The following is a 26701-nucleotide window of genomic DNA, read 5'->3' as shown; positions in this document are numbered from 1 at the left end:
TAATACATAGCCTGGTGCTGTTCCAACAAATCTTTGTCTGTTTCTTGAGAAGTATGTGTTTTACCTGTTCAGTCACTATAAAGTGTTACAATTCATATTTAAACGCAACACATACATAGTTACCAAAAAGGTACTGCTATCGCACGAGAAAAGATAGAAGAAAAAAAATGAAATTTACGCATTTTCGACATTTTTGAGGGACCATCATATACAATTTTAGAAGATGTGGTTTCATTGACATTGTCAATATGACAAATATTCATAGAACAAAGAACAAAAAAGTGAACCGTGACAATCAGACATTCATATGCGGATCTATCATGGATAAATTTTAAAAAGGGAGTAACCGGGCATGCCGGGGGCACCAAACTATAAAAGTGTGTTTTGACCAGAATTGTAGCCTTTATAAGGGGTGACTGTGATTGTGACCCAGATCGCCTACCCCTAAATTCGCTTCTGAAATTAACAGGTAACAGCAGGTCCTTTAAACTCCAAGTTTCATATTTCTGGTCGGTGTTGAAAATAGATGAACATGACTTTGAAATAGCAAGAATTATAAGCTAAAAGTTTAGTGACGTCTATTAAAATATTTGAAATAATTATGAAGTCGACAGGAAATGAGCTTGTTCAGATAATTTACATTCAGCTTACATTGCCTCCTGTATAAATGTCTCCTCACAGTGCTTTCTTTAAACTATTTGAAATCAATCATGACGTGATCGTTTCCATGATGAATACTGAGCGAATAATGACAAAATAAATGTAATTTTATCCACTAAACTAAGTAAAATATAATATATGTCGTTGAACTCAAAATGATGATCGATGAAAAATCTGCTGAGTGCTGATTCATATCCATAATCATATCGTATCATTCTTATTTCTGACTATCACTTAACTGATGCTTTGTGAAAAATAAAGAAATTTGACTTACCGGTTGTAGATGCTACCATTATATTTGCCATTGTTATTGTCATGTCCAAATGAAAGCAATACTTTGCGCAAGAGAACGCCATGTGGTGCACTGTGACAAAATTTCGAATGACGTAATGCAACCTGTGACGTCAAATGTGATTCGACGTGATTCGACGCGAAAAAGAAGTTCGTTTGTTATTTTCTCTATTACAGTTGGAAAGCAGGTCACGGTTTGACCCCAAGTTTATCAGCAACAATAGAGTCACGTGACCGTGAAAATTCAGTAAAAAAACGAATGAGACAAACCTTATTTTAACTCACTGAATACTATTGTCGTAATAAAAACTTATTGACCTAACTCATCTTGAGTATCCATAGTTTATTCTCGTCAAAGCTCACACATCAAATCAAAGTCACGGGGGGTCAACTTCCTATTATTGGGTATACGGGGTTGTGCCAAAAATATGGGTCATAATTTTGCGAGATTTTATATAAAAATGACCCTCCTTTTTAATGACATCCTATATTAAAATGCATTTACTTTTGATAACTATATATTGATTCGGGGTATGATCTACATATCATATATAAATATGCTATTGAGAATCATACATTATTAATGGTCAATTATTATATTAAATTAAATCAATTCATTTGAAAGTTCACCTTTCAAACAAAGTGCTTTCGAATAAGTTCCCAAATGAACCCCGGTGAATTAGTGCTTATATAAGCAGTGCTTATTTAAGCATGGCTCAGTGCTTATATAAGCAGTGCTTATATAAGCATGGCTCATATTTTAAATATTGTATATAAGTATAGGTCATTCTTTCTTAAATATTTATATAACTATAGGTACTGAATTTCAGTGAATGTTATATTAAAATGGGTACGTTTTTTGAGGCAAAAATGGCACATCCCTACCAAGAAAATATCGAAGTTACCCCCCCGTGATCAAAGTCCTTTATTCTTTATTTTATCTGCAAACTTGGAGTTTGGGTGAAAATTGTCAAGTCTCCTGAACGAAAAATCTAAATATTTACGAGGAAACTAAAAATGATGGGCTGAATTTAAATTTAATAAAGCATCTCATTAAGACAAACACTCGATATGAATATCTCGGCAATAGAATGTTGGATACGCAAACGTCAAATTGATTTCAAACCGAAGCGGTGGTTTTTATGCCGATTTGTGCAAGTGGTTATCTCCCCTTAATATCACCAGTCAAAAATAAAAACCCAGCAAAATGCATAAAAATTAAAAAAGGAGTTTACCTTACAAAAATTAGAAAGAAAATAAACGAAACTCGATTTATAACTATGTTATGATAATATAAAGAAGAGATACTTCCCCCTATTTTTCAGAGAAGGACTAAATGTAAATATTAAAAGACAAAATATTACTGCAGTAAAAAAAAACAATTCAGAAATGTGGATAATGACACATACATGTAAAATTAATAACCTGCTAGCTATATTGAAAGAAATTAGATCTGGCGGATGAAATATACTACATGCAGAATTTTTTTAAACACTTCTGATTATATTTAATGCAATAAAACATAGTTTATACAATTTCAATAATCTTTCTGAAATTGATATAATTAGACTATTAAATAAATAGTACTACTGATCATATATATATATTTTATATTCTATAAAGTGTGACCAAGAGTCTCAACAAATTTCTTCAAATTAAGAGAGCCTTTAAACTCAAGCCTATGTTTCTTAGTTGAACAGTAAAATACAAAAAAGGGATTTATAAGTTTTATACCAAAAATATTGACAGAAATTTTGTAAAAAAAATATATGCTTTAAATTATAAGTGAAAGTGACACAATTTTGAATTTCAGAATCATTATTATTGTAAAATTAAACTATTAGATTAGCTTGCACAGTAGCCCTTTGTCTTATTTCTCAGGGTATTTTATAGATTATGAAAAAATGGGACTTCTTCTCTTGAACAGGTTGCTGTTGCTGTATCAGCTTCTTTAAATAATTACATATTTATAAACAAAGTATTGTATATATACTTTATCTGAATACTAGTAATAGGAAATGAAATGAAACTGATGGGACAAATTTTGTGCATTTTACTTCAATAATGATCAAAGATGCTTAAATTTGACAAGAATTTGCCATTTGAATAAATTCAATTTTGTAAGAACACATCTCTGAATAAACTTCTTGTTTGGCTGACTTGGCTTGATAAGCTAGTTTTTGCTCTTATTACTATAAAATTGAGAATGGAAATATAGCTTACTGAGTAAAGAGATAATAATATAAGCAAGATTTTATTAACTGACCTTCATTTTCTTTTTTCATGTTTTTTTTCCTACAGAATTTTCTTTGCAATGCATTACTGTAGTGATTTTTATTTTTTTTAAATTACCGATAAACAGAATAAAGGACTTTTTGTTTTTGATACTGACTTTATCATAGTAAAATATCAGGTGAGCCCCAAAAAAATCCTTTATTCTATATTTATTTCTCGTGGCCTGACTATTTTTCACACCAAAAAATATTGAATAAAAATGTTCAAACAAAATGCATTGACAGATGGAAACACTCATGCATTATCTTATCATAGACTGGATATACTTTATATGCATCAAATTCGTGCAAATGCTGTTTGAGAGAGGGGATATAAGGTCGAAAGACGCGTCTCAAGCGAGTTAACATGATTGAAAGAAGAGCAAAGCATCTTTCTTTTTTTTATTTCCTTAACTTCAGTGGAAAATTGTATATGCTTATTCTGGGCTTGAACAAATCACCAATTAATTGAAAAGATGTATTCAAATGACGGATGGCGGATTGTTCGGACTATCATCGAAAAGAGGATATTAAGTTGGCTACAAGCAGAAGTATCGTATTAGTGCATCATGTCACCTATAACTCCTCATTGACCTTATTGTGAATAGATATACGAAAATGTTGTATGAGTGCCATTGAGACAGTATTCTTTAAAATACGCAGAGCATAGCTCACTTCCTGTTCGAGGCATTAAGTCTTTCCATCGATCTGACAAAAAATAGTTTTAGTTTAGTTTAAACATATTTATTTATGGTGGATTTGGAAACAAGTTTTGCAACTTATATCAATCCCTTTCCACTTTGCGGGTACGAGTGCTGCCTTGTAGCGGCATTAGCCTGCTCTTTTTCGAAATCTACAAGGGTGTATTTAACGTGCAAGAGATATGGCTCTCTCTTAACACGGGTCAGCCATTTATCGTCCCCTTCCGACGGACTATCATCGTTTCCCCAAGACCATACTCGCAAACTGTGTCTAGGGAGAACCGAAAATTCAGTCCATGAAATTTTCATTCCAGACGGGAATCGAACCAGGAACCTTTGTCAGTAGTCCGATGCACTAACCACTACACCACGGCTCTCACAAAAAGCATTTGCAGATTTATAAGTACATGTAAATCCCGCATACCTAAAAAAAACGCCAACCCTTGTCATGAGTTTGTTGTTGAACGGGAGACTTCAAGGCTAAAGGTTTTCTATACCCTGCTCCACCTTTGATGTAATTTGCCACGGTATACTGGATAATTATCTAATATGTAAACTAGTTATTTAATCATTCTAGATTATTTTTATTCGTATAAAATAATCTATTTACAAGGATGATTTTTTTTTAGACTTAGATCATAAATCTCAGCTATACATGTATATATACAGTTTGCATCATCGTTTCTTGTTTCATTTTAAAATTTGTATGTCATTTTGTTTTTCTGGATCTTTTCTTTTGTTCCTTCTAATTGGCAACTCAATGACATCTTTAAAGTGTGCAAATTGTTGCATTCATAAGTATTGATTCATAGTGCCCCATAGTTTTTATGCCCCACCTACGATAGAAGAGGGGCATTATGTTTTCTGGTCTGTGCCTCTGTTCGTTCGTTCGTTCGTCCGTCGTATCGTTCGTCCGTCCGTTCGTTCGTCCGTGCGTCCGTTCATCCCGCTTCAGGGTAAAGTTTTTGGTCAAGGTAGTTTTTGATGAAGCTGAAGTCCAATCAACTTGAAATTTAGTACACTTGTTGCTTCTGATGTGATATTTCTAATTTTAAAGCCAAATTAGACTTTTAACCCCAATTTCACGATCGACTGAACATAGAAAATGAAAGTGGGAGTTTCAGGTTAAAGTTTTTGGTCAAGGTAGTTTTTGATGAAGTTGAAGACCATGCAAACAACTTGAAACTTAGTACACATTTTTCTTTATGAGTGGGGCATCCGTGTACTTGGGACCCATTCTTGTTCGTTCTATAAAAAGTAACGCTTTCAATTATGAAAAAGGATATTTTATAATGAATGCTGCGCCTGTATACTGAAAATAAGTTTAAAATGTTTAACTTGGCAAGCCAATTGTATTAGGGACGCGAAAAGTAGTATATAACAAAAAAAGGGGGGGAGACGACATTAAGGCGCAATAATCATCATGGTCTGAAGAAAAACCACTCAAGAACATGTCTAACCCCGCCACATTCTTAAGGTGCCTGTCCCAAGTCAGGAGGAGCCTGTATTTCAATGGTTGTCGTTGGTTTATGTCTGTCATATTTATTTGGTAAATTGTTTTGTTATAAAGTATGCCGTTATTTTGCTCGATTGAATTATTTCATAGTTTTCCATATTGGAGGCCTCTTAAGGATGTACACCTCTGAGGAGCCAACAATTTAACCTGATTATTTGGGTTTATAAGACTGTAGCAAAACAATTGGTGAAGAAAAAATCATATGGTGATGTACTTCTTTTTTTGCTACGGCCGTTGAAAATGCCCAATTTTGATGATTTCCCCATTTTTCATCGAGTTTTACCTATTTTTGGGTTATTATCGTGAAAAAAAATACAGTTCCACAATTAAACTTTTTTTCATACTTTCTATAAAGATGGAGTGGACCAATCTAAATAAATTTTACTTACAAAAACTATAGGTAGGTGTTAATATAAGAAAGTTTTATCATATTTTGACGCTTTTTTGTGTAAAATTTACCATGTTGTCAATTTTGCATTTTTGTGATTTTTCTCAGTTTTAAGAACAAAATGCACATTATTTCAGGCAACTTCTTTGTTATAAATGATTGAAAAAATACATATCTAAGAAATTTTAAAAAGACCAAAACGATGTGCATAATTCTTGTAAAATCATTTTTTGTATCCCTCACCCATTTTCTCAAAATTTTGGCTAAAAATACTGACTTGATGGGTCGTAAAATTTGAAAACTGGATTACTCAAAAACATTCATTGTAAATGCACAATTTTTTCACAGATTTATGTTTGTTTATAATATTTTAAAATTCATTGATATTTTCCACTTCTATCCCAGGTTTTGGAAATAATTCAAGAACGAGATCAACGAGACTGAACGAGACTGAAAAGTCAGAAGAATACATCCTTAAAGCCGACTATACGTATACGCGTTTTTCTCATTGTTAGTTGATAGCGGTTGCCTATACTACTAATTGCTTGCATCAACTTCATTTGAATTTTGGAGGATAGTTGTCTCATTGGCAATCATATCACATGTCCTTATTTTTAGATAAGTATCCACCTAAAAGTACACGTTCTGCCATAATCTTGGAAAAGAAGACGGTTTGGTGGTTACGAATTCGAGCATCTTTGGTCATATGTAACCAAAAAAAAAATCAGTAACAGTTTGTCAAATAATGGTCATGTCATTAAGCACATGGTGTTTAGAACTTTTCCGTTACAAATAACTACTATATATATATACGTACTTCAGCAGATTCACTGGAACGGCAAATACAAATTTATCTATGAAGAAATTATTATAAGGAAAACAAGTGGAATGTCGTATCAACAGAGTACTATATTCATATACCAGAAATATGTTTCAATGAAAAAAGGGAAAGATTACAATTGGAAAATTGAAACCATGTTTTGACTTAAAGTTTAGATGTCTTTTCAACATCTCTAGTTTGAATAAGAGTTATTTATAATGTATCTTTCCATGATATGTGTCTTTTCATTGTTTCTTTTCTTTAAAATGTATAATTTATTAAATCTGAAGTCCAAGTTGAGGGAAGATATATTTGGATAAAGTTAAGAATCATCATTTAATACGTAATACTCATTTCATCTTCCATTGTTTTTATTTTTTGTTGTATTCGAGTCAGTTGCATCTATGACTAAACGAAAGATTTGACAGCATTAACATCTAGACATGATGAACAAGTACTGACTCACACATGACATGGTATATATTTTGCTGACACACATTCTTTAGTACAGTGAGATGAGTCGCAGGAACCAAAAAAGTATTAAAGAGTAATGAAAAATTTTGTACAAACAGACAGACGAACATGTTAACTACGGAACAGACCGCTCAACTGACATCATGGATACTCTAATATATGTCCCTCTTACGAACCAGAGTGGTGACATCCCATTAGTCCGACAATCATTATTCCGACAGCCCATTACTCTTACAGCCCACTATTCCGACGGCCCATTACTCCGACAGCCCACTATTCCGACAACCCATTACTCCGACAGCCCATTATTCTGAAAATGCATTTTTCTTATGTGTATGGATAAAAAGACCAACTCCTTTCTCTATAATATTTGTGGTTGTCCGTTTTGATTCCAATTATTCTTTCCATGCGGGATATTTGTCTCAGTATATTGGAGTTGATACACATGCTTATTGCAACTGCTCAGTCCGTACACTCGTCCCTCTTTCGTTTTACGGTATTTTATTTGTCTTTATATTTCGTCGTTTGTGTGTCCACTGTCAGTCTGTGCTGTTCTAGATCGCTGTTTTTTTTTGTGTGTCTTGATCTCTTCTTTCACTAGATCTTCGGTTTCCCCCTTTCGCGTATCAGAGGAGTGAGGTGATAACACTATCCGCCCTTTTTGGTAGCAACACTTTCTACCCCTTGTATCACTCATCTGAGTTTTATTTAAACTAATTTTGTCGCAGAATAAAGGACTTAATGTAGCGTCAGTCAAAATAAGAAAAACAAAGAGACAAATACATACCCAGATCCTTAAAAATAAGATGACTAATACGACGAAATATGTGCCGAGACAGTGGCGTAGCTAGGTCATTTTTACGTGTACGCACGAACCTTGCCGAGCAATCCAATGATCCCAAAACGGGTTCATGCATCTTCGCTAGCCAAGGGTTACGATCCACTTCCGCGCTCTCCACGGAGAGAGCGGCAATGGACCGTAACCCTTGGCTAGCGAAGATGGGGTTCATGTAGCGGGCTAGAGCTAGGGAGCGGAGCCCCCGGAATCTAAAGAGTTATCGAGAATGGATACCATTCCTGTCATTAAAAGCTCATCAGTAGCAACATACTTTTGAATCTAAATGGTTTATTTGTTAAGTAAAGTTATTCATTTTGTTAATGTGAAACATAATGGTCATTGGATTTAGAGAAAATGTTAAAACCAGTGACTTTTTAAATATGGTTTAAAGGGGCCGTGGGGTTAAGCACTCAACCAACAAACACACCTATTTTATGTCCAAATTTCTTAAACGAACATGCAATAATTAATCTTCAGAGATTTTCAGGAGCAATATTAAATATCGTTAAGGGTTCTGCGGAATCCTGGTTCTCGTCTGGGATATTCCTCGCAAAAGTGAATTCATTTATCATAGAAATAGGAAGATGTGGTATGAGTGACAATGAGACAACTCTTCATCAAAATAACAATATATAAAAGTAAACCATTATAGGTCAATGTACGGCCTTCAACACTGAGCCTAGGCTCACACCGAACAAGCTATAAAGGGCCCCAAAAATTACACGTGTAAAACCATTCCAACGGGAAAACCAACGGTCTAGTCTATATAAAGAATATATATCAGTCTATTACAGGATTTTAAAAAATTAAACATTTCTTGATCTGAACTATTAGTTTTGGTCCAAGTTTCATGACAGTTTATAAAGCGGGTTTATGCATTTATAATGTTTAAAAGCCATACAGTCTGTCAGTATAATACTGAAAAATGAATAAACAAATTTACTTCCAAAACTTTGCTTCAGACAAATTTTGTAAAAAAATTCTTGGATCCTGCTAAAGTTTTATTTATTAATAACAAGATGAAGTTTTGACAAAGAAATTGATGTGTTTTTTTTAACAACATACTGAACCCAGATATTGACGCCGCCGACGAAAAATGATGATAGCGGTTTTATCTCGCTTTAAATAGCGTCATAAATATGTCGTAGGCTCAACAAAACTTTAAACAAAAAAAAACGAATCTCAGCAGATAATGAATTGTTTTACACAAAAGGGAAGTTCGTATAGAACTCACAGTATAGATTCAGACTTGACAGAAAATGAACTAATATAATATATGATACCATTTGGCTGAAAAGTAAATTTCCGCAAGTACAAGCTAAGGCCACACCAATCTGATTCCTTGTTCGACGGACCCGCCCGCACTTATTTTTTTCAAAACAGAATTTTTTTATTTTTTTTATATTCCCGCTTCCCGCATCCGGAAATGTAATCATGTCCATTTCCCGCACCGTTTTTTTTGTAAATATTATAAAAAGATATCAACATTTGTTTTTAAAATCACAGTCTAACCTGTATATAACGATTTTAAACATAAAAGCACCCCACCACACTTTGTAAATATCTGTGAGAATATTTGTTTCAGCATGAAACCTATTTATCCAAAGCGGGAGTGCTCCGATATAAATTTATAACAGAAATACCTGTAAACAAGGACGTATGTTAGTTATACGTCCTTGCTGTAAAGAACAAAAAATTGGTTACTTTCCCTCTTACTTATATTCCCTGTCATAAAATGTTCGTTGTTAAAATAAAGTACAAAGAACTTCTGAAGGATTTGCCTTCAACTGCAATTATATTGTATGCTGGCGAAACAAAACTATCCATAGCCGCTGCATGTTTATGCACCTGTCCTGATTGATTGAGGGGCCTGTCGTTCAGCAGTTATCGTTTGTTGATGTTGTTCATTGGTATTTTCCCGTTTGGATATACATGATATATAAATTAGATCGTTGGTTTTCCTGTTCGAATTGTGCACGCTAATAATTTTGGGGTCCTTTATAGCCTGCTGTTTGGTCTGTATCAAAGCCCTGTGTGAAAGGCCGTACTTTGACCTGTGTTTGTTATTATCAGGTTGAGAACAACCCTCCCTCAGACAAGGGGTAATTTTACTGATGTAGAAAAGAAAATAGAAATACCAACTGTTAAGGTAAATGTGTTAACATGGTTAAAGTCCAGGAATATTACAAAATTCTTGGACATGTTTTGACCATTTAATTACGAGATAGATATATAGTTCTTTCAGAAAATATGAGCCCTTTTGTACAAGCAAATATATATTATAACTTATATTGATCCTTCATAAACATGTAAACGGGATATTTATAACATTAAGGGGTTGTCCCCAAACTGATTATGACTTGGACATGTTGGATGGAGAATTGTCTCATTGTCAGTCACACATACATAGACCAGATTTAATTATTTCTTGGTGAACAGGGAAAAAATACTTCAGAAATTAAAGAAATGTCAAAGTACAAGTGATAAATCAAGCTTTAATATTGTCAAAACCTACTATTTTATGTTTACAAAAAAAAATTATAATCGCTCGCCTTTACTTTTCAAGCTTCGCCTCAAAAATTTGCAAATTAAATATTTTTTTATTAAAATTTTCAAATCGCTCGCTCGCCCCAAATTTTCGAGTCCAAAAATCCGTAGAACAAGAAATTAAATTGGTGTGGCCTAATGAAGAAAGAATTATAAATCTGATGTGCTTTAAGATTATTTTTTTTTTACCAAAATTCAAATGTACGCCCGGGCGTTTTGACGTAAACGTAGCTACGCGCATGCGAGAAAAGACCAGCAATACGGTATCATGTTCGGGAATTTGAATCCACAAAATACAGAGACAATACACAGCACTTCCAATAGCGATCGATCGGCCTGAGAGATGACACTCAATATATTTGTAGGGATACCGATTTTATATCCCGAGCTTGTTTTAAAATCTAGAAAAATATGCCTCTTTTATAATGATTGGTGGAGATGCAGAAGTCAACAGGATTTAAAACAAAACTATTACGAATAACAAATATGACGGACATGCACATTTCGGCAACTTCTATCTAAATATTCATAATGAAGAGTGATATCGGGTCAGTGACTCTATATGACATAGAAATATATAGTCAACGCATTTTGAATGCTCAAATAGAACGAGTGCAGTATAAAAACCAATAACAACTAGTAAAAAATCTAAGACAATGTGTGACATTCTTGTCCCGCTTGTGTCTTTGTCAAATTGTCTTATTTCAATTATGTGTTTTGTGGCAAACTTGACACTTATTTCTCATTTAAAGATTGTTTTCAAGAAGAAAAATATTTAGATATCATTGATTTTAAGAAAAGTAGTTCATATATTAATTAAAAATCGGTGCTCACCCATTACATTAGGGATTGGAAATGCCAGATACTCCAAAAATCGTATTGTACAGCTCATAAAGTTGAGGAAGAGCGTCCTTTTTCAATCGAATGCTTACTATACATAATAATTTGAGGGATGAACACTTTCAGCATATTTCTAGCATTTGTCAGAACTTTAAAAAGTTAGATAAACATGATAAATCTTCGATGTCAACACAAGAAAACTTTACTATTATGGGAAAACTGATGATTTTATTGTTAGTTCTTTTCAATTATGTATAATACATGTCTTGATACTGACTGTGCTTTTGATATCAATCAACGAGTTAGGTTTTTTTTCTATTTTGTTTTGGCTCCATTTGTAACTGAGGCTTATGGTGAAATAAAGATAATTATATCATATTAGTATTGTAATGTCTTAATGTTGACCCAATCATTATACCATCGATTCGAAAAACTTGAGGGGGGATACTGTTTTACCTCTGTCTGCACGTCCGTACATCCGTCAGTCGGTCCGTCAGTTCGTCCGTCCGTCCCATAAATATTTTCGTTGCATCTTTTTCATGAACTACATTATAAGGATTTCTGAAAGGTTTATTGAAGTCGGCTATATCGTGTGGTGCGTTTTCAGATTCATTACTCAACAACTTCCTGTTTACCGAACACTTTTCACATGACAGCCAAGTTGACATTTTTCGTCACATTTTTCTAAGGAACTACAATCCAATGATTTCTGAAATTTGGTTTCAAGGTTTATATAATTCAGCTATACTGTGTGATGCTATTACAGATTCACAACTCAACGACTTCCTGTTAACCGAATTATTTGGGCGGGGGTATCATCAGTAGCTCGCACCATCACTGGTTGTTCTTGATTTATACGCTCATTATAAACAATTTAATTTTAGAAAATGAATTATTCTTTTCTGTTCTGTTCTATATACAGATTTCGAATTTAGTATATATAGAAAGTATTCGAACTACCTTAGCCTTATTTTATATATACGGAGTTATTTCTTAAAATATGTTATTACATATCTAAACGTAATAATACAGACAGACAATTTTTAGTTTACCCTGATACCCTAATTCGCCATTAATATAAGGAGTGTATTCCTAGGAAAGGAATTGTTAAGCAGGTTTCTCAGTTACGATATGGTTAGAGGTGGTAGGGTAGACAACTCAATTTGAGGCAAAATTTTAGATAGATGTGAAGAGTTTCGATGGTCACATTTAAAATCTGTGAAAGACGACACTTGTTCACTCAAATATAACCAGTTACACCTTATGCCCTAGGTTGTAAAAACTAGATAATATAATAGTTCAAAATGTCTGCGAAATAGCTCAAAGTTTTTCGATATTATAAGGCAAAAAATAAATGCAATTCATCTGCCATCTGCTACCATATGCACAAATAATTGCTTAAACAACGTCAGTTTTGTGTCTACTACATGTAATTAACAGGTTTTAAAATATGTTACTAGTCAAAGTTTGAAAAGGTATCGATATTACATGTACAACATCGTTCAATGTAGAACATGTATTATAATTGATTATTTGTATAGTTATGAAAGGAGGCAGTTTCAAAATTGAATAAGTCAAAGAATTAAACCATATTCATAAGAAGGATTTTTTTTAAAAGATAGGCGAAAAATACCAGAGTGACATTCAAACCTATAAGTCAAAAATAAATTGACAACGCCATGTCTTAAAAAGAAAAAAAGACCAAGAGACACACAATATATTAGCAAAACACACAAAACTAAAAACTTAGCAACACGAACCCAGATATCTACAATATAGAATAATATACAATATAACTGTAAAAAAAGAGCCAAGCCTACTTGTCAGGTTCGTCAACATTTCTTCTGTAAATATTTTGATACTGAATAGCAACTGTCTAACGGGTCTAAAGAAAATATTCTCAAGAAATCAGGAAAAATTTATAAATAAAATAGGTCTTATTCAAGTACAAGTTCCATTTTTTTCTGCGCATTTGTACAGTTATTATAGATTGGTCACAGTGTTCATTTTAGACAATACACATTACTCGACTAACAAGGTTAGTTAATCGTTACTTCTTGCAAACTATCAAATACAGATTAAATTTTAAAAATCCCGATTTTTAACTGCTTCATTGTAGACAAAATCAGTAATGGTATGACACCGAAACGAACACTGGGTTTTAAATGACTTGGAAAACTTGCAGTCCAACAGTAGACATATCTACATGTATTTGTGGTATTAATTTACATAAACAGGTATCAATTAGATATAAATAATGTGCATTTTAATAAATAACGTCTAATAATATATCAACGTCACAACATGAAACCAAGGAAGACTAGGCGACGTTACGCGAAGCTTCATCGACAAAGACGTGCTTAGTTCAAGCACAATAATTTTTGATGATTTCAACTGTGATTTATTGAATTACAGACTCAGATGAGGGCAAATATGAGCGGTAAGTTTTGTCTTGATTATATTAATGTATTAATAGTTTTTTTCCCAGTGAAAATGTTTCATAAATTTTAAAACTTTCCTTCTCGTAGAACGCCCAAACTTCAAATATCAAATGTTCGGGCTTTCTTACATACTTAGACCCCGTTTACACTGGCAACGAAATTGAATCAATCTTTATTTGAATCGATCTTAAAAAGACCAGTTCGCGTTTACATAGTTTCTTTTCTTTTTTCATTTTGGCAAGTTTTTATGTCATGAAATATTTCCTACTGGACGGTAATTAAACACCAATAAATCATATGGAAGTTATCTTTTACACAAACTGAACAAGTTTCTAGGGTATTGCTCGTCACTCCTTTTCACTTTGTTATTAAGATTTTTTTGCTGTTAAGTTTATCACTATACATTTGGTGCCAGGTAGATAGCTGACATCTTTCAAGATAAAGAACAGCAATGATAGCACTCTTTTTGTGAAAGTTAAAATGTTTAGTTGTCTTCTTATGTACATTTATTGATATCTGTTTGCCTATAATGTAACTTTGCTTTTCAGGAGACAATATAGATCTCAACGTATTTCATTATCGAGAAAAATCGATAGGTCCAGAGCTGCCCGGTGGACGTAAGGTGAGAAAAATACAAAATATATAATTTATTTAACTTCTAAGTTATCTGGGCTCTTGTGGAGAGTTGTCCGATTGACAATCAATCAAACCACATCTTCTTAATTTTATGTTATGATGAATATACGAATAGACAAAGATTTACATATGTTTTGTCTTGTTTATATACAAAGCTATACTGAGCACACCCTGCTTACTTTTTCTTTTATATCGCTGATTTTTTTTAATGAAGATATTGAAGTTGTGTGAATTCTAAACAATGGATATATATTTTAAGTGCATGTATTGTTTAAAACCATACCGATGTTTTTAACAGAGATATTTAAGAGTCTTATCACCTATATTTGTGATAAAAAATAATATGAAAGATTATTATAGAAATTGACACCTCTAAATCGCATACTAGGAAATTGGTATAGAAAAAGGTTTTTCATCAAGGTTAAATTTATTTTCTTAATATCAGATGCTTCTGTTACTTACCATATGATAAAGCAATATGTAGCATTTAAATATAGTGTTCATGTTTTAAAAGCTAGAATCCAGTTTTTTTCCTTCTTTTTTCAGAGAAATCAAAGCGTTTCCCGTGTTAAAAGGTATCGTAATCGCAGCTCAACACCCTACCGGCACACTCCAAAAGTAAGTTATTGTTGTGCTTTTCCTATTAACATGTTGGTTTATACAAAACCAGCTATATATATGTCGTGTACAAGTTGCAATTTTGTGCAGGTTATAACATGTACAAAAATATTGTACGTGTTATCTTATAACCTGTACAATGCTAAAATACAAGTTATAAAATGTACAAAAGTACCTCGTACATGTACAAAATATTGCTTAAAAATGGTTTTAACCTGTACAAAATTTAAAAATTATAATAAAGCAGAATATACATGCATTAGATTGAAATTTATTAAATAATAAAGGACAATAATCAAAAGCTAAAGAAGAAAATTGACAACTGGTCACTAAAATTTTACCCTGAAAAATGTAAATACATGAATATATGTAAGTAATCAAATAATACTGACCACTGAACAAATCACAGTCTACTAAATCATACAATAGCAAAGGTTAAAGAGCGAAAAATTAAATAAGGCCAACTCCATTTTTGAACAGTGGCGGATCCAGAGGGGGGTTCCGGGGGTGCGCACCCCCCCTTTATTTTGGCCGATCAATGCATTTGAATCGGGACAATCGGGACATATGTTTTGCACCCCCCCCCCCCCCCCCCTTTGCCCTGGGCTAGCACCCCCCCTTTCGAAAATTCCTGCATCCGCCACTGTTGAAGTTCGCAAAAGAACTTTTAAATACTTGGGTACTGAGACATTCATACCATTGTATAAAACGTGATTGTCAGATCTCCTTTGGACTAAGCTAGTTCAGTATGGTCGCCATAAAAGAAAAAGGATATTGATAAAATAAAAGGAGTCCAAACAAGGGTAACAAAACAACTACCAGGTCTCAAAGACACGAGTTATCCAGAGAGACTAAACAAACTAGGCTTACCTATACTATCATATAGGAGAATACAAGGGGATATGATTTAACCTTCAAAACATTGTGTATGATACGTGTACCATGATCTATAATGCTGTTAGGCAAGTTATATTTATATTTGATTTATATTTAAAATATTTAAACTTGTTAGTTTTATTATTTGTATATGCGGCCCTTTTCAAGAAATAATGTTTATAAGTCTTGAAAAAGATGGCATTAACATATAATAAAACTACCAAGTTGACATACAGTTGGAAAACAAGTTGCCGTACTGTTAATATGTGAACAGTAGCATGGTGGGACGGAGGACGAGTGGCCTCAAAATATTCTGGTGCACTGTTTTAGAGTATAACATAAAAATTTTGTATTTATTTGCTACTTGTTGGTCTAAAAAAATAAAGCTTTATATATCAGTAAATTGTTTTAGAAGCAATACCCTCACCAAACCGCTAGAAATTAACTTAATTAAAGGAATTCTAGACTTGTTTATTTATTTTTTCTTTTCTCTCCGCTTCGTTAGTACCGAATTCCCGGTGGCGATGATACACAGTGGTCATGCACAAACTTGCTTCATTAGCCATGTTAACATCACTTGAATAAATTCAAGTACCATTGTTTCTGTTTCTAACCCAATGGTAACTTTGTTCATTCTTGTCGGCTGAATCATGACCATTTAATTCAACATAAGTTTCGGTATTTGTGCCAGTAATAATATCAGTCTCTGACATTGTTTTGTCAGTTTCAGTGTTGGTATAAAGTTCTCAGACTGTCTCGGTAAAAGAGTCTTCACTATCTTTATTATTGAATAAAGAACTTGCTTCAAATATAGCTTCTACGTCTTTTTCTGTTTGAATACCATTTTTAAACTTTTAAGTAATTATTAAACTAACATAAATGGACAATAACAAAAAAATGATGAAATATTATTAACTTCAAGGTAAATGTAATAATAGACATTTTGTACAAGTTAAAACCAATTTCAAGCAATATTTTGTACTTTTGTAACTGTTATAACTTGTATTTTTGCATTGTACAAATTATAACATGTACAACATTTTTGTACATGTCATAACCTGTACAAAATCGCAACTTGTACACGACATATATACATTTGTACCTTTCAAAATTCATTCAATTATCATGCTTTGGTGTTGTCATTTTTCAGTGTAAATGAAAAGACAGTTTAAGTCCGCATTTGTTTTGTAATATAGCTTAGGTAGCACTCCACAGTTAGAAAATAAAATCAAAAATGAGCCACAAAATGTTTTATCATCTCATATTCCTGGATTTCTAATACATTAACCTAACTGTTTGTGTTGTACATGTACATATGTATGTAATCAGCATATTCCATAGATTTGATTTTCAAAAGTTAAAAGAGTGAAAATTAATTCCTTTTATGTGTATCCATGGCAACATTCTGCATTTATTTACAATAAAATATTGCAAAAAGGGGGGTGGACATGTCACATATCCCCCCAAAATTTGGATCAAACTAGAATTTCAATGCCTTTGAGTGATACCTTTTTAGAAACTGTTTTCATAAATCTTCCTAATGATCAAATAAAAAATGGGTGTCTTTTGCCTCATTTTTTCGTAAAATCCAATCACAAAGTTCGTGCGATAAAAAGTTGGAAAAAAACATTACAATAATTGCCGGACCAATGTATGGTAGGGACATGCAAATACGGACTGTCATACAGAAAACAGCCTATATTACATACATTACATAATCTTGATGTTCATATAAACCCAATACAAAGGCTATTTTAATACTCAGCTATCCAAAAATGAATTTTATTGCACACTAGCTCTCATATTTGAAAAATCCACAGGGGCCAAAATGCCAAACTACACACCTAACTGTGGAGTGCTACCTTAAGGTGAAATTTTTCCCCTCCTGCCTCAATTTTTATTATGTTTTCTGTATTCTACTAGCTGTTACGGTGAAAATGGTACCTTAGTTTTTAAAATTGGTTCAGTAATAAAGATTTTATGAAGGTTAGCAGTTGATGTTGAAACGCGACAAAAAGTGATTTAAAAATAAATGCTGGATCATAGTGGAAAACTTCAAGTCTGTCTCATTTTTGGGGTAAATTTCTAAAACTTTTCCCATTATCTTATTTAAAATCATAAAATTACCTTAAAAGAGGACAAATTGTACAATTTTTAGGTATTTGAAAGCACTTATAGGTCAATTTTGCTGTTAATAGCATACCTAACCTTGGTTTAGAAGCTCTCAAGCAGGGTATAAATTTCTAGCAGTATTGACATCATTAAATCTAATTAATGCCAAATTATAATATAAAATCCTACTAAAAATGTTTATTTGACTTATTCGCATTCAAAAATATGAAGCGATACATTCTGAGGATATCATATAAAGCGCAATCTTTGGTTACAATGGCGAAGCTAATGGAGTACAAATTTAAGACCGCAACATGTCTAAGTGCCAAAATGTGTATATTTGGTTGCTAAGGACAGTAAACAATAAAATAAACATAAATTGCATTCCTAGCAGATTTTTTACCTTCAGAACTAAAACAAGAACATTAAAGACTAAATATTTGGGGTAAATTTTATTTTAAAAAGTGTATTTCTGTGCTTTCTGATGTGCCATAAGGTAGCACTCCACAGTTAGAAAATAAAATCAAAAATGAGCCACAAAATGTTTTATCATCTCATATTCCTGGATTTCTAATACATTAACCTTTACTGTTTGTGTTGTACATGTGCATATGTATGTAATCAGTATATTCCATAGATTTGATTTTCAAAAGTTAAAAGAGTGAAAATTAATTCCTTTTATGTGTATCCATGGCAACATTCTGCATTTATTTACAATAAAATATTGCAAAAAGGGGGGTGGACATGTCACATATCCCCCCAAAATTTGGATCAAACTAGAATTTCAATGCCTTTGAGTGATACCTTTTTAGAAACTGTTTTCATAAATCTTCCTAATGATCAAATAAAAAATGGGTGTCTTTCGCCTCATTTTTTCGTAAAATCCAATCACAAAGTTCGTGCGATAAAAAGTTGGAAAAAAAACATTACAATAATTGCCGGACCAATGTATGGTAGGGACATGCAAATACGGACTGTCATACAGAAAACAGCCTATATTACATACATTACATAATCTTGATGTTCATATAAACCCAATACAAAGGCTATTTTAATACTCAGCTATCCAAAAATGAATTTTATTGCACACTAGCTCTCATATTTCCAAAAATCCACAGGGGCCAAAATGCCAAACTACACACCTAACTGTGGAGTGCTACCTTATATAGTTGAAATCATTTTCACAGTTGTCACCTTTCTCTATAGTTACTGGAAAATACGGCGACTGTGTAGTCAGAATTTAATTCGCATTTGGTAGAAAACACTATTTTACATCCCAAAATGGTTATTTTTTAAAAAATTGTTTAAATATATATCTTTTTAAATCGAACTATTCCCTGGCCTCAGGAAAACAACTTAGTTAAGTTTTCCCTTTTATTGAGAATTATCTATTAATGTATTTTTTCATACATTCATTTGATGTTCTTAGGTCGAAACACCAGTTAAAAACGATATGAAAGATGAACTATCCCAGTTAGTAGATGTCATGTCCGGCCAGAAACTGAATGGTAAGACAAAATGTTGCATTGGGGTTTAATTAGGCTTATCGGTTGTTTTAGTTCAATTGTACGTAAGAAACTAAAATTTAAAATCATATACAAGACTAACGAAGGCCTGAGGCTCCTGACTTGGGACAGGCGCAAAAATGCGGCGAGGTTAAACATGTTTTTTTATGTTTTTTTTTTTATTTTATTTTTTATCTCAACCCTCCCAATGTAGAAAAACCAAACGCGCAACAATACGCACAGTTAAGAGAAGTCCGAGTCCGATCGATGCCAGAAGAGGAAACAAAAGAAAATAACCAAATGACAATATTACATAAATAAAGACAGACTACTAGCAGTTACTGACACGCTTGACTATTTGTTGCAGACACAATACATTATTCTACCTTTTTCGAATCGAAGACCAAGCAAAAATAAAGTTGAAACAATTCATGTTATGAATCAATGATTTGGTTTTCAGGTAGAATAGTCTAAAAAGTTGAAAATTCGTTGGCTTTTTCAGTCAAAAAATATGTTTTAATTTATACGTGTTTCTCGTTTCTCGTTTTTATATAGATTAGACCGTTGGTTTTTCCGTTTAAATGGTTTTACACTTAGTCTAGTAATTTTGGGGCCCTTTATATAGCTTAACTGTTGTTCGGTGTGAGCCAATGCTCGGTGTTGAAGGCCATACATTGACCTATAATGGTTTACTTTTATATATTGTTATTTGGATGGAGAGTTGTCTCATTGGCACTCTCACCACATCTTCCTATATTTATTTAGTGAAGTAACATATTCATATTGATCTATGAGAACGGAAAAATAGAATTGTTAGAAATTCATACAAAAGGTAAAAATAAGTTTGTGTTTTTAAATATTTATGTTTTCATTTTTAGATAGTTACACAAGTTAGTCAAAAGATATAGATGTACTGATATTCCATTTCAAACTGATTAATGAAGTTTGGCCCCAATCAAAGTGTGTTTATTTTCATTCAAAAAGTAGCGTTTTTCCATTGACTTTGTCGTTCTATTTGTTCTTGAACAGATAGAAAGTTTCTTTCAAGTTTAAATTCTTTATCCCAATTTTGTTGCAAGAACTATGATTGCTTTTCGATTGTAGATCTACCAAATAATGGAACAGTTCAGCAGCAAACCAATAAAGGTGTGATGGAACACATGGATCAAATTAAAAAGGCAGACAAAAGTGACATTGCCAGAACGGATGATATGGATGTTAATGCTACGAAGATACCAGTTGTCACCACCACGGTAAATAGATATATCAAAATAGAGCAAGATCGACCTGTTGATAGCTTATCAATTATCTCTTTAGAATTAGTCTGAGATCTTTTGTACATGAAAATCTCTTCCATCACACACATTCTGAACCAATCTTAGTTCGATTGTAGATCGCAGTTCAATATTATCGATTTAGAATTCTGAATCAAACAAAAAAACAAAATACAAAAAAACACCCCCCCCCCCCCTCACACCTTAAAGTTATATGGTTGCTCCCTTGAATTTTTTTTTTGGGGGGTGGGGATAATTGAATATTACATGAATGGAAAAAAAGTGGTATAGAGTTTTGTAACAGTCCCACTAAAATCGCTTGAGATGTCTTTTTGGACTGACTAATGCCGTTCAGGCTTTCGAGTCGTTACATACAACAAAATCAAACTATCATATTAGTTTTCCAATCTTTTACTTTTATTATTTCTAAAATTTCAGCTCTTTGTTTATTTCTTATATTGTATTTGTCGAAAATAGTATTTTCTGGAAAAAGATATTTATAAATTAGAATTTAAAAAATAGAATATCCCCTCTCCCAACAAGATACAGCAAAATACCAAAATAAGAATACTTGAATTCATAGAGGTATAATTACTGAAACTTCCTGTCAGTTTTAAAAGCCCTATAGATAAAACAAAACACTTAGACTTTAATAAAACAGACAGCAGATAATGTTAAATATTATTTATATGTTATAACATTATTTTGATTACATTTTCTTGCTTCAGCCAATCAGTGTATTGACTGATAGCTTTAAAAGACTGTCACTAAAAGATCTAGATGACAACGAGATAAAAGAAGTCAAAGAACTAAAACAAAAACAGGTAGGTTATTTTCCAAACAGTTTTGGCAATCTAGTCAGCTGTGCTTTTTCTTTTTTAGATTCTTGATTACGATACAATTCTTGCTAATATGTTTATATAATTATAAAATTGCATTTATGTTTCATAAAAAAAATCGCAAGGCATTCCAAATTAGGTTTTACTTTTTCAATAAAATTCCACATTCACGTCTAAACGTGCTTCCAAAGACACACATCACAACATTTGCATTGGATGCTTGATGCTAGTCGGTATTTAATTTTTGTTTTCTTATAAAATTGAACTAATTGATTCAAAAATATTAGATTGTTTATAGCTAAGCTGATTCAAGTAGATTCGAGTTCGAAAACGACAAGATACACTTATTACGTTTTCCATAACGTTCTCAATTTAATTGTACAGCGTCCAATAAGACAGAAAGTTAAGCGTGAGTGGAGGAAAGAAATAGAAGTGCCTGGAAGATCCCAGCAGCAAAGTATTTTATCAAACAGTACAGAACCCAAAGTTGATAGACCAAAGAAACGGAAGGTAGCTTAACAACTTCTTGTAAATCAAAACGTTATGTTCTAATTTCCCTGCCATTTTAATATTTATACCTGGCAAATTTTACATAATGTCTGTTTATACATGTAGTATAGTAAATCTGCAAGTTGCAAACCTAAGTGTTAATTTCAAAGTGCACTTTCTACTATCTAGGGGAATTATATGTTATTTATAAAACGAAACAAGAATATATAATAGCAAAATCGTTTTTGTATGATTTTATACATTAAATATGTAAGCAACATCAGTTTGCTGATATTTAAATTTTCGTAAAGCGATGAAGACTGTACAAATGACGATTTTCATTTCGGGGCTCTTTATAGCTGACTATGCGGTATGGGCGTTGCTCATTGTTGAAGGCCGTACGGTGACCTATAGTTGTCAATTTCTGTGTCATTTTGGTATCTTGTGGACAGTTGTTTCATTGGCAATACAACATCTTCTTTTTTATATTAAAAACAAAAACTTAGTGAATTGCACGAACTCCAAAAGGACCGAATGATGTATGAGTTTCTAATATGATGATTAATCATCTTTCAAATTTTATGTTTTTGTTTTGCCATAGTGTTTAACAGTGTCATTTAGCCAGACAGTAGATGATAAAGACACAGAGGAAGTCTTACACCAAGCGAAAAGGAAGGTTGGTTTCAATTTACAAGTTACAACGGCTTTCTTGAACTTCTTTTTTTATACAAAAACCAAGATCGTATTTTAGTACGTTACAGTAAACAATTAAATGTTGTCTTCAAATTTTATTATCTTGCTTTTAATATAATTTAGCATAGCTTATTTTTTTTCATTTCATACTCCTCAGATATCACAGCTGTAAAGAGAAAATAAGTGAAATAGCAGTTTCTAAAATGTATTGTTATTAATATGTTTAAAATAATTGCCTATTAAAATTTTACGTTTTTTTTACCATAGCGCTTAACTGTATCAAACAGTCAGCAGGTAGACAATAAAAACAGAGAAGACGTATTCCTCACAATAAAAAAAGAAGACGTCTCACAGACAACTAAAACGGAAGACGTCTCCCAGACACCAATTGCAAACACAGAAGATGTCTCCCAGACACCAATTACAAACACAGAAGACGTCTCCCAGACACCAATCTCAAACACAGAATACATCTCCCAGACACCAATTGCAAACACAGAAGACGTCTCCCAGACACCAATTGCAAACACAGAAGACGTCTCCCAGACACCAATCGCAAACACAGAAGACGTCTCCCAGACACCAATTGCAAACACAGAAGACGCCTCCCAGACACCAATTGCAAACACAGAAGACTTCTTACAGACTATAGAAACAGAAGACGTCTCCCAGACACCAATTGCAAACACAGAAGACGTCTTACAGACTATAGAAACAGAAGACGTCTTTCAGACAACAAAAACCGAAAACGTATTCCAGACAACAAAGACAGAAAACGTCTTACAGACGACAGGAACAGAAAACGTCTTCCAGACAACAGAAACAGAAGACGTCTTTCTAACAACAGAAATGAAAGACGTCTTTCGGACAACAAAAACCGAAAATGTCTTCCAGACAACAAACACAGAAGACGTCTTACAGACAACAGAAACAGAAGACGTCTTTCAGACAACAAACACTGAAGACGTCTTACAGACAACAAAAACAGGAGACGTCTTACAGACAAGAAAAACAGAAGACGTGTTTCAGACAACAAAAACAGAAGACGTGTTTCAGACAACAAAAAGGAAGGTTGGTTTACAATTACACGTTACAACGGCTTTCTTGAACTTTTGTTTCTTTTAAAGAAATCGCATTGTTTGTAACAGTATGTAATTTACACTTTTATTCAAACTTTATCGTCTTGCTTTTTTTAATATAAATGGTCACACATTTTGCAATATAGTAAAGGTTGTTTTTCATATTCCTTAACCTTATTTTAAAAAAAATCATGATTCATCTCAGTTTCCTACCGTGCAGTTATTGTTATACGCTATTGATTTCACTAAATCTCAATGCATACATATCGTATTTTTATCTGATATACAGAGTTTTTTCGGTGCTTCGTACTATAATAACCTTGTTCCATTTTACTCTTGACATTCAATGTCGATTTCTTTCAACCTGAAACTTTCCTTTCCCCAACGTCCAAGGCACGAAAGAAGCACATACACGCACACACACACACCCCCTTACCAACCCATACACACAAGCAAACATTCAGAAACAGATATTATTCATTATAAAAATGTCAGATATCTATCGAAGTTGGAAAACCCTTAAAAATAAAGAAAAATATGAACTTTTGAAAGTATTTAAAATAACAGGGTTTGAAAAAAAAGTCAAAACATCTTAATGTATTCTTTGTCGGAGTAGATCGATTCCATTTTTTTGACAATTAAATAAGTGAAGACAAGATGTATCATTTCTATCGTGTTGATTTGAAGCTCGGATGTTGCCTTCTAGAGCTCGACCCGACAGACCCACAGCAGCAGAATTTTATGTTTTTTACTATTGTTGTTTAATGAAATCCTCTTTAACTTTGTATAGCAATGGAGGCTTTAGCTTTTTCAATGTCCAACTGTTGTCTTCTGACATGGTTTTACTCTTTTCATTTATATCTTAACAGGTCAGAAGAATATCTAAAGACGGTGCTTCTTCAAAAAGAGTTAACATTGATAAACAAAAAATCATTGACCAGAAATTTAAACCAAAGTGAGTTTTTTACAAAGTGTGAAACAAAGTCAGCGATTGATTTACTAATTATTATAAAAATGTTACGTATCCTTTATTTCATCATTACATAAAATTCTGAACCGCTGCAAGGCTATGAGGAATAATCACTTAGTATGCTTTTATATCAAAATCTTAACACTAACAAGGCTAAAGGCAAAAGCAACTGTTCATCTTATATTAAGTTCTTATATTTATATATTATTCGTCATAATGAAAATTACTTCTTGTTTTTATAGTTACCGGACAATACAATTATGCTACATTTTTTTGTATATTTCAGGGTGAAAAATGAAGTCCGCTATCTCACAAAAAGCTTCAAAAAGTTAAAATTACAGATGAACATGGATTAAAGTTTCAAGATAAGAGAAAATCAGTAATTTTCTCGATACAGAATAGTTTCCGGACATACTAAGCAAAATCAAGATGTATGAATGAATTATGGTCTTTTCATGTCACAAGGTCCCATGAATTTTTACTATTTATAATTATGATATTTGTATAATAAAGTTTTTTTATTTACGTCTTTTTCTGGCTTATTTGTATAATAAAGTTTTTTTTATTTACGTCTTTTTCTGGCTTATACTATAACTTTTCACACAGACGTTTCAGATATATGTGACAATCTTCAAGGACAAATTTATATGTAATTTAAGTCGATGGGCATAACCACAGAAGGTAAAACTGTATAGCTAGGATCGTGGTTTTGCGAGTGAATCGGTCCTTTTTTTTCGAGTGATAAAACAACTGCTATTTCGTAATTATAATAGTTTTTTACATACCTACACATCTTATTTTGAAGCACAATTTCCATGTATTTAACCACTTAGTTCAATGTATGTAATTGTCTGGGCTTTTTCGAGAGCAACTGTGAAAACAGTGTGGGAACGGAACTGTACGGTTTTCTAATGTTTTGATCATTCGAGAGACTGTCAAGCGGAGCTCCGACATTCGTAACAACAACAAGTTGCTTGATGAAAAGTTTGATGAACTCAAGTGTTACTATAAAACGTTTCTGCTTCAAGTTTTGATATTCAAAATATTCTATACATATATATGAACCAATAAAATAATGAAAATGACATATGCATCCAAACGTTTTCACTAGAATGGTGGGGCTCCGAGTAAAACGATCAAAACTGTGACGGAGCAGCGATCAAAAATGTTTAATAAACATCGAAAAATCCATCGTTACTATCAGAATTTTCATATGTACCTTTTCTGATATATAGTTTTACCTGTCTGAAAGTTTGAAAGTCATTGTCCAAGAAGAAATCCCAATATATTCATTTTCTAAATGTCGGATATTTTAATTGACTGTACAATCGCTTGCAAGTTTACAGTACAATCGCTTGGAGCCCTCCTGTACAATCACTCGGAGCTGTCCGTAGCCAAATTCATTAAATATATTACATATGCGTTTCATTGTCTGTTCCTTGTCAGTCCTATTATATTCATCTATGATATTTAAAATAGCACTAGTTTTCAAAAGCGCTCTAGTTAAGGAGTTTGTGTTACACCCCAGAGTACAGCGATTTTTTTTTGATTGAATTCAACTTCATTATCTTATTGATAGAATACAAGGTGTTATACTAAAAAAATGTCCAAAAGAGGTTTAAAAACGTTCTTTTCAATGGTTCCCTCATTTAGTAATCACAACTAAGTATTTTTTATTTAAAATTTTTAATATAAAGCGATTAAAAAAAAAGTATAGGTATAAACAACCAAAAGAGATATAAAACTATCATATCTTATGTAACACTGAAGATTTTTTGTTTTAAAAAAATGTTTATTTACATTACAAACAATCCGATTTTT

General features: G+C 32.6%; 1 protein-coding gene across 1 annotated transcript; it reads left to right on the top strand.

Annotated features, from left to right (window-relative positions):
- Positions 1-13645: 13645 nt before the first annotated feature.
- Positions 13646-25405, top strand: LOC143070673 (uncharacterized). Its single transcript, XM_076244875.1, has 11 exons — positions 13646-13788; positions 14338-14411; positions 14972-15043; positions 19461-19539; positions 20641-20789; positions 21539-21634; positions 22034-22159; positions 22740-22814; positions 23099-23902; positions 24780-24865; positions 25167-25405. The coding sequence occupies exons 1-11, from the start codon at positions 13770-13772 to the stop codon at positions 25234-25236; spliced, it is 1650 nt and encodes a 549-aa protein (XP_076100990.1). The 5' UTR covers positions 13646-13769; the 3' UTR covers positions 25237-25405.
- Positions 25406-26701: the final 1296 nt, after the last annotated feature.

Source organism: Mytilus galloprovincialis, chromosome 4 (genome assembly GCF_965363235.1).
Source record: "Mytilus galloprovincialis chromosome 4, xbMytGall1.hap1.1, whole genome shotgun sequence".
NCBI classification, from domain to species: domain Eukaryota; kingdom Metazoa; phylum Mollusca; class Bivalvia; order Mytilida; family Mytilidae; genus Mytilus; species Mytilus galloprovincialis.
This window is presented reverse-complemented; position numbering and strand designations above follow the sequence as displayed.

Coding starts and splice junctions, on each gene's coding strand:
- LOC143070673 (XM_076244875.1), top strand. Junction 15,044..19,460: donor CCTACCGGCACACTCCAAAA/GTAAGTTATTGT, acceptor TGATGTTCTTAG/GTCGAAACACCAGTTAAAAA. Junction 22,815..23,098: donor TACACCAAGCGAAAAGGAAG/GTTGGTTTCAAT, acceptor TTTTTACCATAG/CGCTTAACTGTATCAAACAG.